The sequence below is a fragment of the Lissotriton helveticus genome, chromosome 2_2 (genome assembly GCF_964261635.1).
Source record: "Lissotriton helveticus chromosome 2_2, aLisHel1.1, whole genome shotgun sequence".
Classification (NCBI taxonomy): domain Eukaryota; kingdom Metazoa; phylum Chordata; class Amphibia; order Caudata; family Salamandridae; genus Lissotriton; species Lissotriton helveticus.
In genome coordinates, this window is record NC_136060.1 from 26,588,246 (window position 1) to 26,603,548 (window position 15,303).

General features: G+C 50.3%; 1 protein-coding gene across 2 annotated transcripts in view; it reads left to right on the plus strand.

Annotated features, from left to right (window-relative positions):
• Positions 1–13,581: 13,581 nt before the first annotated feature.
• Positions 13,582–15,303, plus strand: part of STOX2 (storkhead box 2) — a 599,364-nt gene continuing 597,642 nt past the window's right edge. For both annotated transcript variants that reach the window (XM_078678002.1, XM_078678004.1), the window contains exon 1: positions 13,582–14,125. In XM_078678002.1, the coding sequence (XP_078534128.1) occupies positions 13,786–14,125 (340 nt within the window). In that variant the 5' untranslated portion in view covers positions 13,582–13,785. The remainder of the gene's footprint in view (positions 14,126–15,303) is intronic.

Genomic DNA, 15,303 nt, shown 5'->3' on the forward strand with positions numbered 1-15,303 from the left:
ATGGTGGCAAAACACAAAGTGGCAGTGCTGGAAATTCAGTTGCTGTTGGGACACCTCAATTTTGCGTGCAGAGTGGTACGCGTGGGGAGGACTTTCTGTAGGCGCTTGGGTAGGGGGCTGGCGGGCAACAGACCCCCGCACCACCACGTGCGTTTGTCGGCGGGTGTGCGGGAAGATTTGAGGATGTGGCGGTTTTTCCTGAACCAGTTCAACAGTGTGCCCTTACAGCGGGATGTGGACATGGTTTGGGAAGTGCAGATTTTCTCGGATGCGGCGGGCAGCGACGGTTTCGGGTTATACTGGAACAGGAAATGGTGTGCGGAGAGTTGGCCCCCAGAGTGGCGCGGGGGGGGACGAAGCATTGCCTTTCTGGAGCTTTTCCCTTTGGTGGTGGCGGTATGGCTGTGGGGGGAGGTGCTGGCACACCGGAGAGTATCTTTCCATGTGGACAATATGGCTGTGGTACAGGTGGTCATTCGGCTGTCGGCCAGGGATGAGCAGGTGCTGAAGCTGTTGCGTGTGTTTGTGCTTGGATGCTTGCGGCATGGCATTGCTTTTCGGGCGGTGCACGTCCCGGGAATCGACAATGACATTGTGGATGCCTTGTCTCGTTCGCAGTGGGGGAGATTCCGTGGGTTAGCCGAGGACGCGGAACGGGACCCGACGCCCATGCCTACGCAGCTGTGGCGCGTGGGCAACTCCAGATGTTACAACTGGTTCTAGGATCTTTGGCGGACTCGACCAGGACAATGTATGTGGCTGCATGGGGGGAGTTTGTGGCGTCCAGGGCGCGTTGGAGGCCATCGGGGGCAGACAGACTGGATGATGTGGTGCGGTTTATGCTCTCCTTGATCGACAAGGGTCTCAAGAGGGTGACCATAGCGGGCAAGCAAGCAGGGATCGCATTCATGGGAAAGCTGTGTTGGGGGTACGCACCTTCCGCAGGGGAGTTCGGGTCGCGGATTTTGGAGGGCTGGGCCCGGGAATGCGGGCGGGCGGGGGCGTTGCGGCGGCCCTTGTCGGAGGAGCTTTTGGGGAGAGTTGTGGAGGTGTTGCATTTAGTGTGTGTGGACGAGCGGGAGACTTGCTTGTTTGCGACTCTGATGGCGTGGATGTTTGCGGGGGCCTTTCGGGTGTCTGAAATGGTGGGTGGGAGAACGGGCCAGGGTCTGGGGTGGTCAGACGTGCGGCTGGGGCAACGGGAATTGAGTATTTGGCTGCGTCAGTCTAAAACAGGGACCAGCGTTGTGTGGTGGCCTGGGTGACGTTGCAGGCGGGGGGAGGGGGGAGTGGCATGCCCGGTGCGCTGGGGGTGGACTTGGAATGGCTTTCGGGGGTTGGATGGTTTGGTGTTTCAGCATGCGGATGGAAGAGGGGTGACAGGGCCACAACTGCTGGGGGTGCTGCGTAAGGCGCTGGACAGATTGGGGGTCAACAGCAAACAGTATGGCACGCACTTGTTCCGAATTGGGGCGGCGTCGGAGGCGCATCGTCGGGGTTGTGGGCAAGGGGCAATTATGCGCTTGGGGAGGTGGTCCTCGGCTTGCTACCGGCCGTATGTGCGTAGCGCAGAGTTGGCGTGTGGTGCGCCAAGGGGGATTTGAGGGGCAGCCGAGCCGCGAGGTCTGCCCCCCGGGCAGTTTTGGGAGGGGGAGGGAGGCGAGACACGGGAGCGGCCATTTTGCCATTTTGGGCTGCCTGGGAATAGCCCAAAGGCAGCCCAATGTCAAATTTACCAGCCCAATGTCACATTTACCAGCCCAAGTATAAAGGGGGCTGCCCGCGTTTTCCCAGCCACCATTTCAGGTATTGAAACCTGGTGGCTGGGAGCGGAGATTAGGTTCTTTTTCCCCGCCCACTCTCCCTGGGCTTCAAGTTTTTAAGGGAGGTTTTTTCCATTTGGTAAAAATGTTATTAAGGGTGCCGTCTTGGGACAGGTGCACAGGGTGTGGATATATGTAAGTTGTCGCTTGGAGCAGGTGCAGGCGGAGTTTGTTTTGGATGTTGGCCAAGTTTGGCTGGAGTTCGGTATTTTGTCGTTAAGTTTGGGGACTTGGGGAACGGGAGCGGGGAAAGGGTAACCAGTTTGGGGGTTACATTAGAGGGTAGTTTGGTTACAGTTGCAAAAGGACAGATAGGAATGTAGGTATTGGAGGTTTTGGATTTAAGAGGTAGGGGAGAAAATTGGAGATTCATAGGATACATTGCTGTTATATTGTTATGTTGCGGGTGGGGGGATTTTATCATGTGGGATCGTAGGGGTGGGGGGAGAAAAACAAAAGGGGGTCAGGTAACTCGATGTTTAGAGAGGTTTTAGTTTTGTAAGGCGGTTTGCCAGTTTTATAATAATGTGATGTGCACCTGTTTCAATAAAGCGGCCTTTTACACACACAAAATGGTAGTCGGTCGTGCTTGCCTCCCTTTCTCCCTCCCAAGCATAATCGATAGAAATGTGACAGTATTGTTGCATTCCCAGGGAAAGCGCCTGGGAATGGACGGACTGTAAGCAAAGTAAAACTCCACCTACTTTTGTGGAAAATGTCTAAATGGGAACACAATTGAGCTTAATAGAACTTAATGACATTTGCAAAAGGACTACTGAATTCTCTCGGATTTTGTGTGTTTCAGTGATCACCCCACAACAGCCCGCTATAAGTGACCAATGAGAAACCCATGGACAGGTGGAATTGATACATTATGGGGCGCAAACTTGGAACATGGGAGGTATAATTGCCCCATCGGAGGAAGAGTCGGGGCTGGCTATCATTTTCCTTTCCTGTCTCGCATGCTATCGGACAGACATTTGATTCCTAGTATCTTTCTTATGCCACTTTGTCCTTCCACTCTGGGTGGAATAGACATGTAATGAACTGAACTATATCTAACTGCGACCTCGAAATCATGTACTACCAGCTGGTAAAGTATGCAGGGAAATAATCTTTCGGCTGAGATCAAATAGAACAGTAGAGATGGGGGTACAAAGCAAGAGTAGCCACCTTGTGTGCACTTGCTATAACAACATCTATTAATAAGGGGAATAGACATTAGCCTGCATATCTGGAAGGTTGAGAGTCCATGAGAAGAGGATCAAGCTGGGCCAAAAATTGTATCAAGTCTGAAGGTGAGGAGAAAGACTTGGAAACATTATTCTTCCAAATGTGCATAACAGAAGGGTCAAAGAGGCCATACTTGTACCCAGCTTCTCGTAGACGCAGCCTAAAATCTGAAAAACTGGTGTCGTATTTGACCTGTCTCTTTTGCAATTTCCTGATGTATAAAAACGTTATTTCCTTCTATCAAAATAGTTGGGATCTCTCGCACAGCTTTTCTTGGAGGTCTTGGAGGTCGACCTCTTTATATGTTGTATGTCTTGTTTTGTCTTTTTTATATGGGCTACTTTCCTTTTTCTTTCTCTTCTATCTTTTTTTCTGTCCCTCACAACTTGTTATGTCTACACCACATAAGTTAGTTGTTGCTTCTTAAAATGTTAAGAGTTTGAGGGGGGGCGTGGCCATGGCGGCGATCGGAATGCTGCCTTTCCGTGAAGCTCCTCCATGCGGGCTCCCGACGGTGGCGATTATGATGTAGTCCGCTGCTCCTGTCCTCCACGTCCTTGCGGATTCAACTGCTGATGCTGCCCCGACCATCTGGGTGGCTCGAGGGATCGTGGGAGCGTCCTAGTGAAGTGTGCACTGTGGAGGAGAGCGAGGCCTCCGGACCTCGGCGCCATCTTCTCTATCTGCGCTGGATCGCTGGGGGAGTGCTTGCGGTGCTTGACTGCTGCGCCTTCGCCCTTTCGAGCATCTTCTGCGGGACTCTCGCGCACTGCCCGTCCCTCGCTGGTTCCCGGGGGGGGGGGGTGCCTGGTTCCTGGGCGCGACGGCGGCCTGCTGGCCTGGGGGCGTGCCGGGGCCTCGATTTGCGGGCCGGCGTCTGAAGTTGGGCGGTGGCGCTAGCTAGGAGGCGGCGGGGGACGGGGAGTGTGGTGGTTGAGTTGCCGTGGGGCTCTCCCTAGTGTTATTCGGCGGCCCCGCCTCAGACGCACTCGGGGGGAACTTTGATTCCCCCCCTCCCTCCAGTTCTAGACGACAGGAGAGGGTCGCTCCCCGCTCCTTTGACCACAGCGAGTGTACTCCGCAAGCAGCCTCCGGCCCACGCAACTCTCTGAGCTTTGGTCGCCGAAGCTACCTGCAACCATAGACTTTCGCGAGCGAGGCTGAATGCAACATCACTCTCCTCCTTTGGCCTGATCTTGAGGAGAACGCTGTGGCCGTTGCTTCAAAACATGGCCGTGCTGTTCCTAATAGAAGCAGTGGCCTGCCTGGTCGCGGGGCTGTCTGGCGCTTTTGCGTTGCCCTGCCGCATTCCCCCCCCCCTAGCTGGTTGGCTCCTAGTTATACAACATTGAAACTGTGCCCTTCGCATTACCGCGATGATAGGAAAGAGAGACCCAAACCAGAGGAAGCTCAGCTTCGACAAGACCCCCCTCCTCGCTACGGATCCTCCTCCTGGCTCGGCCACTGGGGCTGCCAATTCCACAGAAATGGGGGACGCCGCGGTCATGGTAGCCACCATGATGGGTGAAATGCGCGCTGGCTTTAAGGCGCTTGACACCCGCTTTGACAGCCTTGAACAAAAACTTGCTGACCTTGGCTCCAAGGTGCAGACCCATGACAGACGACTCAACGTGGCGGAATCCAGGACCTCGGACGTGGAGGATGGCGCCGCGAAATCACTTAAACGCCTGGAACGGGTTGAGAAAATCCTTAAGGACGTGGCCATAAAGAACGAGGACTTAGAAGCGCGTAGCCGACGCAACAATATTCGTATTCTTGGCGTGGCAGAGACAACAGCCACAGGCCGTTTTGATACCTTCGTTGAACACCTTCTCATTAAACTATTTGGCAAAGACACCTTCACTGCTGGCTTTGTTGTCGAACGAGCACACAGATCGTTGGGTCCTAAACCTCGCCCTGGCCAGCCACCGCGACCTATTATCGCCAGGATCATGAACTTCCGCGCCCATGACGCTGCGCTTCGTGTGGCGCGTGAAGCCGGGGAGGTGAGATGGCAGGGTAGCACTTTGTCCTTTTTCCCTGATTTTACACTAATGGTCCAAGAGGCATGTCGTAAGTACAATGGAGTGAAGTCCGCCCTCCGAAAACTTGGCTTGAAGTACGGCATGCTCTACCCGGCAAGGTTGAAGGTCGATGTGAACGGCAGATACCGCATTTTTGACCCTCCCGCGGAAGCACAAGACTTCTGTCAAGGCTACAAGAAACAGGGCTCACCGTCAGCTTCTGGCTCTTCACCGCGATCCCCGCGTCCCTAAGACACACAGTCCAGTGCTGATCTTTTTGCTGAAACTGGCCAGGGCTGAATGTTCGATGTTACCTACTCTTTGTGCTATACTCGTTGTGTTGCCCATTAGATGTGGACTCTCCAGCGTTTGTTGACTAGACACCTATTCAGGAGTCGCTTGTTGGGACGCCCGCATGGTGTGGCATTGCTACCCCCTATGGCGAATGCCTTATTGTTTATCTTCTTTGGGGTTTTCACATTTTCTTTGCAGCAATATTGTTTCATTGATTGGTTATTACTTTTTGAGTTTTGCACTGTAGTGCAGCAATTGTTGGGGGACTGCCTCTCTGGGGACGAGGGGGGGCTGGGGGGTGGGTGGGGGTTGGGTCGTGTTTTGTTTATGTGGTCATTTATGTTTGTGAGAACTTGCGAGACTCATGGGAGTAGATTGACGGATGCACGCCTGCTAATGATTATCTTTGATGTGGTGTTATGGCCAGGGTAGGTCGACAGTCTGGTCCGTCCAGACTCACTTTGATGTCTTGGAATGTTCGTGGTTTAAATATCACGAGAAAGCGCAAACAGGTACTGAACTATGCAGCGCGATATAAGGTGGACGTCCTTTTTTTGCAAGAGACTCATTTGGTGCAGGCGGACTCAATTTCTGTGGCGAAAGGCTGGGGTACGCACAGAGTGTTTTCAAATTACAGCAGGTACGCAAGAGGCGTTGCGATTCTTGTGCACAAGCGTGTTCCCTTTGTGTTGACTGGTAGTAAAACTGATGGGGAGGGCAGATATGTGCTTATAACGGGTGTGCTATTTGGGTATAAAATTGCAATGTGGGGGGTCTACGGCCCTAACGTGGATTCCCCGGGTTTTTTTTCAGGATCTACAGCTGACACTTCTTCACTCTGACATAGATCTGTTAATCATGGGAGGAGACTTTAATTTATTAATGAACCCAAGGAGAGACAGTACTTCCCCCTCTTTGGATTGTAAACCACAGGCCCGCTCAATTATGGCGGAATTTTGCTCCCACTTTTCTTTAATTGACATTGAGGCTCGGCTGCACCCACACACACCTGATTACACACATCATTCCGGCTTCCACAATACCAGTACTAGAATTGACTACTGGCTCCTTTCCCCGGGCATTGCAGGCTGGGTGGATGGTCTTTCCACTCTTCCACGCACACTGTCGGATCACTCTCCCATAGTGCTAACTTTAGCGATCCCCAGGTTAGGTGGCTACGAGAGACAGTGGCGATTCCCTAGTAGGGCCCTGCTGGATCCGGTTTTTAAAGAAGAGATCCGCACTGCCATTGATGACTATTTTGATATTAATACCGGCTCCGTAGCCTCATGGGCCACGTTATGGGAGGGTTTCAAGGCCACCTTGCACGGGGTTTGTATTGCCAAACATGTGGGGGCCTTGCGTGAGATCCGCTCCACCTTGACTCGCATTGAAGCAGATATCTCTGCGGTAGAGAAAGAAATCCTTGAGGACCCCTCGGCTGCCCGTGAGGCCAAGCGCCTTGCATTACTCTTGGACTTTCGTGACGCCGCAGACAGGGAACTGCGGTTCATGGGCAAGCACCATACGGCGCGTCAATACGGAGAGGGCGACAGGCCAGGCAAGATACTGGCACAAATGATCCGACCGCCACACCAGGCAGCTTACATAACTGACGTGGTTGACGCACAGGGCACACGACACCACTCCACTACCGATATATCTAACACCTTTCTGTCATACTACAAAACTCTTTACACTTCCACACTATCTGGTGAGCGCTGCAACCCAGGAGCTTATTTGAATGAGATTGCCATGGTATACCTAGAGAAAAATATGCAGGAGTTTCTGGCAATGCCCATAACGCCGGACTTCATAATTGAGGCCATTGATTCGCTGCGGGGCTCCTCGGCGCCGGGCCTTGATGGCTACTCGGCTCACTTTAAAAGGAGTACAAAGAAGAATTGGTGCCTAGGCTTGTCGAGGTATATGCGGAGGCGTTGGACGGGAAGCGGTCATTGTTTTACTACCCAAGCAGGGCAGTGACCCCTCTTTGTGCAGCTCCTATAGACCCTTATCCCTCTTGAACTTGGACTACAAGATTTTAGCCAAGGTCCTTGCAATCTGCTTGGCGCTTCTCGTGGAGACCATCATTTCGCCGGCCCAGTCCGGATTTGTTCCACATAGATCCACCTCCCTCAATCTTCGGACACTGTTTTCTGTCCTACACAGGATTGATCCCTCCACCCCGGCTGCGGAGGTGTTCCTGGACGCGGAGAAAGCGTTCGACACCCTGGAGTGGCCCTTTTTTTTGTCAATCATGAGGCGGATGGGCATGCCCGCAATGTTTGTGGCGACAGTGGAATTGTTGTACTTGGCTCCCACCGCCCGGATACGTTTAAATGGCACCATTACTAAAAGCTTCACACTTTCCCGAGGCACCCGGCAGTGGTGCCCCTTATCCCCGCTCCTGTTCATCATGGCAATGGACCCCTTGGTGCGACATTTTCAAGAGAAACACCTCCACAGAGGGCTTCAGTTCCGCACTGGGCCACTACTCGTCTCGCTGTATGCAGACGACACTGTCTTGTATGTTCGGTCTCCTCGGTCCAACTTGGAGCCGCTGCTGTCGGAGATTGCCCGCTTTGGTGAATACTCAGGCCTCAGAATAAATTGGCATAAATCAGTTATTTTCCCTCTTACCCCCTCCACCTCGCAATGGCCTTGTGCTTTTCCTCTAGAATGGAGCACCGACTCCGTGAAATATTTGGGAATCCATATCCACCTTGACACGGTGTCTATTGTCCGGTTAAACTACGGACATGCCCTGGATTTCTTGGAAGACAACACGGAGCGCTGCCTTCGCCTCCCCTTGTCCATGGCTGGCCGGATTGCCATTATCAAAATGACTGTCCTCCCCCGGTTTTTGTATTTATTCAACAACATTCCGATCCCTCTCACCAAGATTTTTTTTTCACAGCTTCGCTCCTTACTGCTGCGCTTGGTGTGGGGTGGCAAAAAAAACGCGAGTGGCCTGGCGCACCTTGACGCTCCCTTATGAACGTGGAGGATTCGGAGTGCCAGATTTTTTTCTTTATTATGTAGTGGCACAGGGCTCGTATGCGCATCCTTGGTTCCACCCGGATGCCAGAATTCCATATCTGAGACCTGAGACTGATATGGCGCTCCCTGTGGCCCTTAATTCCATCCTCCCTAGAGGACTCCCTCGGGACCCACAGGACATACAGCCAGTGTCTACTACTTGTTGGGCTTGGGATAAGCTGCGGCGCCTACTACACATTGAGAAATTGTACTCTTCGGCGCTGCCGTTGCCTAACCCTCATTGGCTTCCCATCACGGGCGACTCGGTGGTACAGCGCACATTATCCAAATACCAAATACACACAATCGCCAGATTTCTTTCCGGAAGGTCATGCTTTCTCCCTGATGGAAGACCACCGCTTCACTGACCGAACATTTATGGACTCTTTCACACTAACTAGAATTCGCTCCATGCTCCGTGCTGAATTCCCCACGTTTCCACTTCCTCCTGCGGACACCCCCACACCCACATTTATTATACAGAACCAGACGGGGTCACATGTTGTCTCTAAACTATACAAGATATGTATGGCCTCAATCCCTTCCTCAGACGCAGCGGTGCGCACCGCTTGGGAGGGCGACCTGGGCATCCAGATTACAGATGACCAATGGGCGGCTTGTTGCGCTGCCACTAGAGATGTGTCCATTAACAGCAGACATAAACTTATACACTTTAAGTTCCTGAGGAGGACCTATCACACTCCTGCACTTGCTCATAAAATTGACTCTAGCAGGCCACACCACTGCCCTAAATGCAGAGCCCCGCAGGCCGATTTCGCCCATCTTTCCTGGACATGCCCGCGTTTGCATGAATACTGGTCGAAGATGCACCGGGATCTGGGGGACATATTGGGCATGGAGCTGCGACCCACCCCTGAAATTGCGTTGCTCGCCTATGTTGCCAACTTCCCACGCCCTCTTCGTAGACTGGCATCCATTGGCTTTCTTTTGGCAAAGATGGAGATAGCGCTACTCTGGTGTGCTAGGCGCGCCCCGACGGTCGGCGCTTGGCTCCGTAGTATGGCCTACTGTAATGTTAACAGTGTTGAATATTCAGAGCAGATTCCGACTGCTTCCTGACCAATTGACATCTGGGGGCCATATCGGCACTACGTAGAGAAGCTCACTCAGGCGGCACAATCTCAATCGAATAACTCAATTGTACCTGTGGGGGTGGGCTAGGGAGGGCTCCACTGCCGCGCTGTGACTGCTTTCATCACTATTCTGTGGACGCCGTGTAGAGTCAACGCTGCAGGCTGCGGCTGTTGGGCAGGCCGGTAGTTGGCGAGGGATCTCCATAGGATGACTTAAATTGTACCAGTGTCCCTGCAAACCTCCACTTCTACTCAATGAGGGCTGAGCGAAAGATTGGCCAGAACCTAATGTTTTGATATTTCCATTTTTCGATGCGCCATATTAAGACTGAATCTGTTATGCTGCTGATTGATCTGCTCTACTGTTCTCGCAGACTTATTGATATGACTGGCCTTTTGTATGCTGTTCTTTTCCAGTTCCTATATGATTTTTGTACTCATGATTTCAGCAAAAACTAAAATGTATTATTGCAATATGTCATTCTAGAAGTCTGCAATCCCTCAATGAGAATATTTGCTTATTGGTTATTGTTTCACCTGATCATTCTGGATGATTTTCTTGATTCATCTGTTTGTAAGAAAGGATTGCTTCTTTGTGCAATAAACAAATTAAAAAAATTTTTTTTTTTTTTTTAAATGTTAAGAGTTTGAGGCATCATGTTGAATGGCGTAAAATTTTAGAATATCTAAAAAAGTTTAATGCAGATGTTTGTTTTTTGCAAGAAACACATGTTGATGATAAAATGTTACATACTATGTCTATGGGAAGGGTAGGAAATATAATTTAATTTCCTGCTGCAAAACGTAAAAATGCTGTAGCTATACTTTTCCACCGTAAGGCACAAATACAACTATTGACTCACCATCATGACTCAAATGGTAGATATGTTTTTGCTCAACAGGGCTGGATTGGGAATCGAAACGGCGCTACCAAACTGCTCAGCTGGCCCATTGGGGGTGTGGTTTGGTGGGGTGCGGCTGAGCTGTTTGCTAGGGCTGGTTTCGGCTGATTATTTTGTTACAGGGGGCCGATATTGCCAGCCCCTGGTACCTAAAACAGCCCCCCAGAGGCCCAAAACTGGCCCTCACCCTGGCAGCCCACCGGGGAAACGCCCGGTGCCCGCTACGGCCAGTCCAGCACTGATGCTCAAATCAAAATCGACAAACATATCGTAAACTTTGCTAATATATATGCCCCTACATCAGATGATCCTTCTTTCTGGTCGTTTGTATCTACTGAAATACTAAAATTAGGTAATACGTCCCTTATTCCGGGTGGTGATTTTAACCTCATTTGAGATCTTTTGTTTGACCACTCCACTACATTTAAATTTTGACCTAACAAATCCTTTTTTGTTTTGAAATCATTTTTCTCTACGACTAAATTTGTTAATTTCTGGAGATTAGCACACCCTACAGACAAATAATTTACTTTTTATTCTAATGCCCATTCTTCTTTCTCTAGGATTTATTACCTATTGACTTCACATCATCTAAGCCCCATGTTTAATTAATCTGTTATATACTGTATTGCACAATTTCTGTTCATGCTCTAATCTCCTTTTCCTTGTCTCTCTCCGGTTCTCATATTTCCAATAAAATATGGAGAATGAACTCTGATGTGGTTCCTAATCCAATTAATTCTAAAAAAACTTGCCTCGGCCATTAGTGAGTATTTTTTGCATAATGATCCACGTGATACTTCAAAAATTATCCACTGGGATGCCTTTAAAGCTCATATTCAAGGAGTTAGAATTTCCATGATGGCTCATGACAATTAATCATTCTACGCTCACCTTTTTAAATTATAAAAACACATAGCAACTTTGGAGACTTTTCATTTCATCTTGAGATCCGCAATGTAAGTGCCAACTTCAGAAATATAGATATGAATATAATTGTATGCTTAGTAAAAGAGCAAGATTACTTATTTCCAAAGAAAAATCAAACTTTCATTTTAACTCAAACACATCTGGCTGACTTTTAGCTAACTATATACGCATTAAGCGTGATACAATTCTGATTCCTGCCATTATAACAAGTAATGGTACAAGTCACCTGCAGAGGACGCACCAAGGTCAGAAAGTCAAGGAGAGACACCTCAGCAGTGCAGCTCCCCAGAAAACAGCCACCAGACAGGAACTGCAGCACGAATGCGCTAAATGGAAGTTAATGATCGAGCCAGTCACCCTAGGAGCCAATGGTACCACCTCCGGCTGAGCTCACATCCCAGTCACACACTCAGAGACTTTGAATGCTCCGCCCAGATCCATGAGAACCATTGTTGAATCGGACTAAGACTGTAGGGGATGGAGTGAGACTGTAGGGGATGGAGTGAGCACCATTAGTGAGTGGAGTGAAGGGTAACCCACTCACTAAGGGTGGGCAGTACTTGTGGAATATCACTCTGCGGAATTCCGCAGTGTTACATGAAAACTCCAAGAGATTCCGCAGAGCTTTTCGAACACAGCGAGAATCTGCATTTTGCACTGTTCACACTGCTTTTTTGCGCCAGGAGCATGTTCCACACTCTAAAATCAGCGCAAACAACACCACCCAGTGTGCCAGAGAGTGCCACTGCTTTGAAGTTGCTCCAGTAGATTTTCTACCCGAGTGACAGCTAACTCACTGCGAGCAGTCGCGACTCCCCGAGTTGAGAACATCTTGCTGGGTGCCCTACTAGTGCTGGAGAATCACGCAAGGGTATGCCAATTCTGGTTCGCCAACTTACCATTGGTGAGCTGTGCACGAAAAAAAACTCTGCCACCCGACGTTTGACAGAATTTGGCCGGAACTCTGTATTACAAGCGTAGTGCGGAGTGGCCAAAACTCTGTGATCCATCCTGACCTGGCCAGAGGGTATAAATAAATGGGCGCGAGACCACTCAGGGTGGTTGGCCCATACTATAGTATCAAGTGTGTATGTTTATTCACAGTGCCGCTTGCAAGGCCTGCACTCCTCCACATGGCACACAACATTGCCCAGAGTTTTTAGTTTGGAGATTTTTGTATAGTAGAAAATAAATAAGGTTTTTTACATGATAGAGTGAATCTTTTGATTTTCTGTCACTCTTCTATATACCTCTATATACAAATTCCCAGGGTCAGCCTTTGCCAGGGTATTGCCCTGGACAAAAAGAAATTTAGCGGCCAATCTGCAGGTGAATAAAATGAGACAGAGAGGAGCTCCTTTTATGTTCAGAGCTGAGCTCCTGACTGATTGCATAAAGATTAGTCACTGGCCTCGGACCACATCCCTGCACCCTACCCGCCCCCACCTGAATTATGCACAGATTACCATCTCTAGCTGGTGCCAATTTGCTTGTTGGAGAGAGGGGTTAAGAGTGTGTGGCAGCATGGGGTGAGAAGAGATGGGAGTTCAATAAAGCAGGCTGAAGAAGCGTTAAATCTAGCGCCTGCAGCACTGGAGCAGCCCGGTGGAACTCAGCTGTCCGCATAACCTTAATGCGGACAGCTCCCTACCCTTCTCTAAAAATTGGCACCCTGAGCCTAGCTCTTTATGATATGTTATGTTAAAATAGTTTTCTAAGGCGCACAGCTACCCAAAAAGAGTTTCCCCTTTTTGCTCCTCCATGCCAAAAGTAGGTCCTGCTAATTCCTTTGCAGAGCAGTGATGAAATCGAGAGGTGTTCTGCCCACTACCTGTGTGCACAGGCCACAAGGCCCCAGTTCTGAGACTTCCTCCAATAATGGTTTCGCTGTGGCCACTAGAGGGCTTCAGTTGTTATGGCAATTATTGGGACGCTCGGTGCGGGGTGGGCGGAGCTTCCCTCCCTCGCGCACTGCCCAGGAAGCGTGCAGGAGTTCTGCTCCCAGGTATGGCAGCCTCCGATCCCCGGCCATAAGTCTGCAGACCGGCCGGGCAGGCATGCGCGCCCGGGACTGCCTGCCGCCTGGACACCTGAAGCCGTGCAGGCATCCAGGCCGAACTCCTGACGGGCCTGCCTGCTAGCACTTGCACGCTTCTGCCGGGGCACTTTCAGCTGCCGGAGGGGTCTGCAATGCACGGTCGAGGCAGTGCACTTGCTTGTCAGATGTCTTACTCAGGAAATCCGGACGCAGCGCGCTGGAAGTGCGAATGTGACCTGCACGGGCATTAAAATGATTTAGCATTCTGTTCTCATTTTTTCTCCGTCAGCCAAAGAATCACGATTTGGACCATTTTGATTTTTAAACCCGAGGAACAACAGGTCGACAAACTTTTATTTGCACCCCGATTGGTTATACTTTTTTTATGTTGTTTGGTTCGAGGTGATGCCCCTGCAAATGGATAAACTTGTGCAGATCGCGCCGCACTCCCTGGCTGTGGTGCTGAGCCACCCGGACGAGCTCCGCGGCCACATGCTGGTGGTGGACGAGCGGCTGCAGGAGCACCGCCTGGGCTACGAGGTCTTCGCCGACTTCAAGGCGGAGAACATGCAGCACTTCTGGAACCGGCGCGTGACCGAGGCCATCGCCGAGACCTTCTTCCTGGGGTGGATCGACGAGCACGTCCTGCTCATCCAGGGCAAGGAGGAGCACCTGGGGGCGCTGCGGGAGGGCTGGGTGCGCAGGGCGCTCCGCCCCCCCCAGGGCTTCGCCATCAAGTACCTAGGTAAGTGTGCTGGACACGAGGGCTGTACTACGGCTGCGCTGACATGGAATAGGAGCACTGATCGTGTCATTTAATTGTTCTTATTAATAGCAAATGTTATATTATAGTCCGCACCTTTGCAGATTTCCCTCTTCTGAAATCTGTGTCTTTGGAGAGCTGGGTGTTTCAAGGTGTCACGCACGTCACGCTGTCATTCATTCTGACAGGCGTGACATGCTGAATGACAGAATACTTTCTAGAATGTAGAATCAGTAGTAAAAATGGTATAAATGTGCAAAGCATACCATGCTGTAGTTCGTTTTTTTCTCAGTCTTTGATTTTTTTCTATAATGTCGATGTATTTGTTCCTGCTGGCTGCAAAAGAAATATGAATTATATTTGGCATTTGAGTGCCTTGAAGCGTTGTAAGCTGACATTGTGTGAGCTCTCCATGACAGGCAAACCCCGATAGTTATCTGCCGTATATGACCGTGTTTTTTTGATACTTTTGTCACTTCTCGCATTGATTTTTGATGCCTGCATTCTGCTTTACACAGCCCTGCTCATATGTGCTCTCATGGCGTATTCCGTACTATATTTAATCATATACTCTTATGTCAGTGTCTGTGTGCACTGAGCTGGCGTGTGCACACCAGGGGCAGTACACGTGGGTCCAAGGAGGAGTGACAGAAATACAGGATGCCAAGCGATACATCCACGTACACGCCCTATAATAAGAATCCCAGGCATAGCCTGTGGTTAGCTTGAACATTTGAAAATCCCCTGGCATGGTTTCGGTCCTACGGACCAAGGCTGGACACTTCTGTTGTGCAGTGTGTGCACGTAGCGCTGGTCCACAACATTTTGCATATTGGTGAATGTGCCCAGTTGGCGAGGAGAAAGGAATCGAGGCGCAGGGAGATAGTGTGACTTCCTCAAGTCAATAACCTTTTGGTTAAATGGCAAGTCCAGGCTGAGTGGTGGTACTAACAACCTAACCACGTGTCTGACCCACATTTACTCGTGTACATTTTGCACCGATTCGTCTCCTGTCTTGCACGTAAAACCAGTTTAAGAGTGAATCTAACCAGGGGCCGATGATTGATTTGTTGTGTACTGCATGTCGTTGCTGGTGTTTTGACTTGTGCTTTGGCTTTGTGGTGACAATTTAAGTTCTCCCAAAATGCACTCCCATCTTA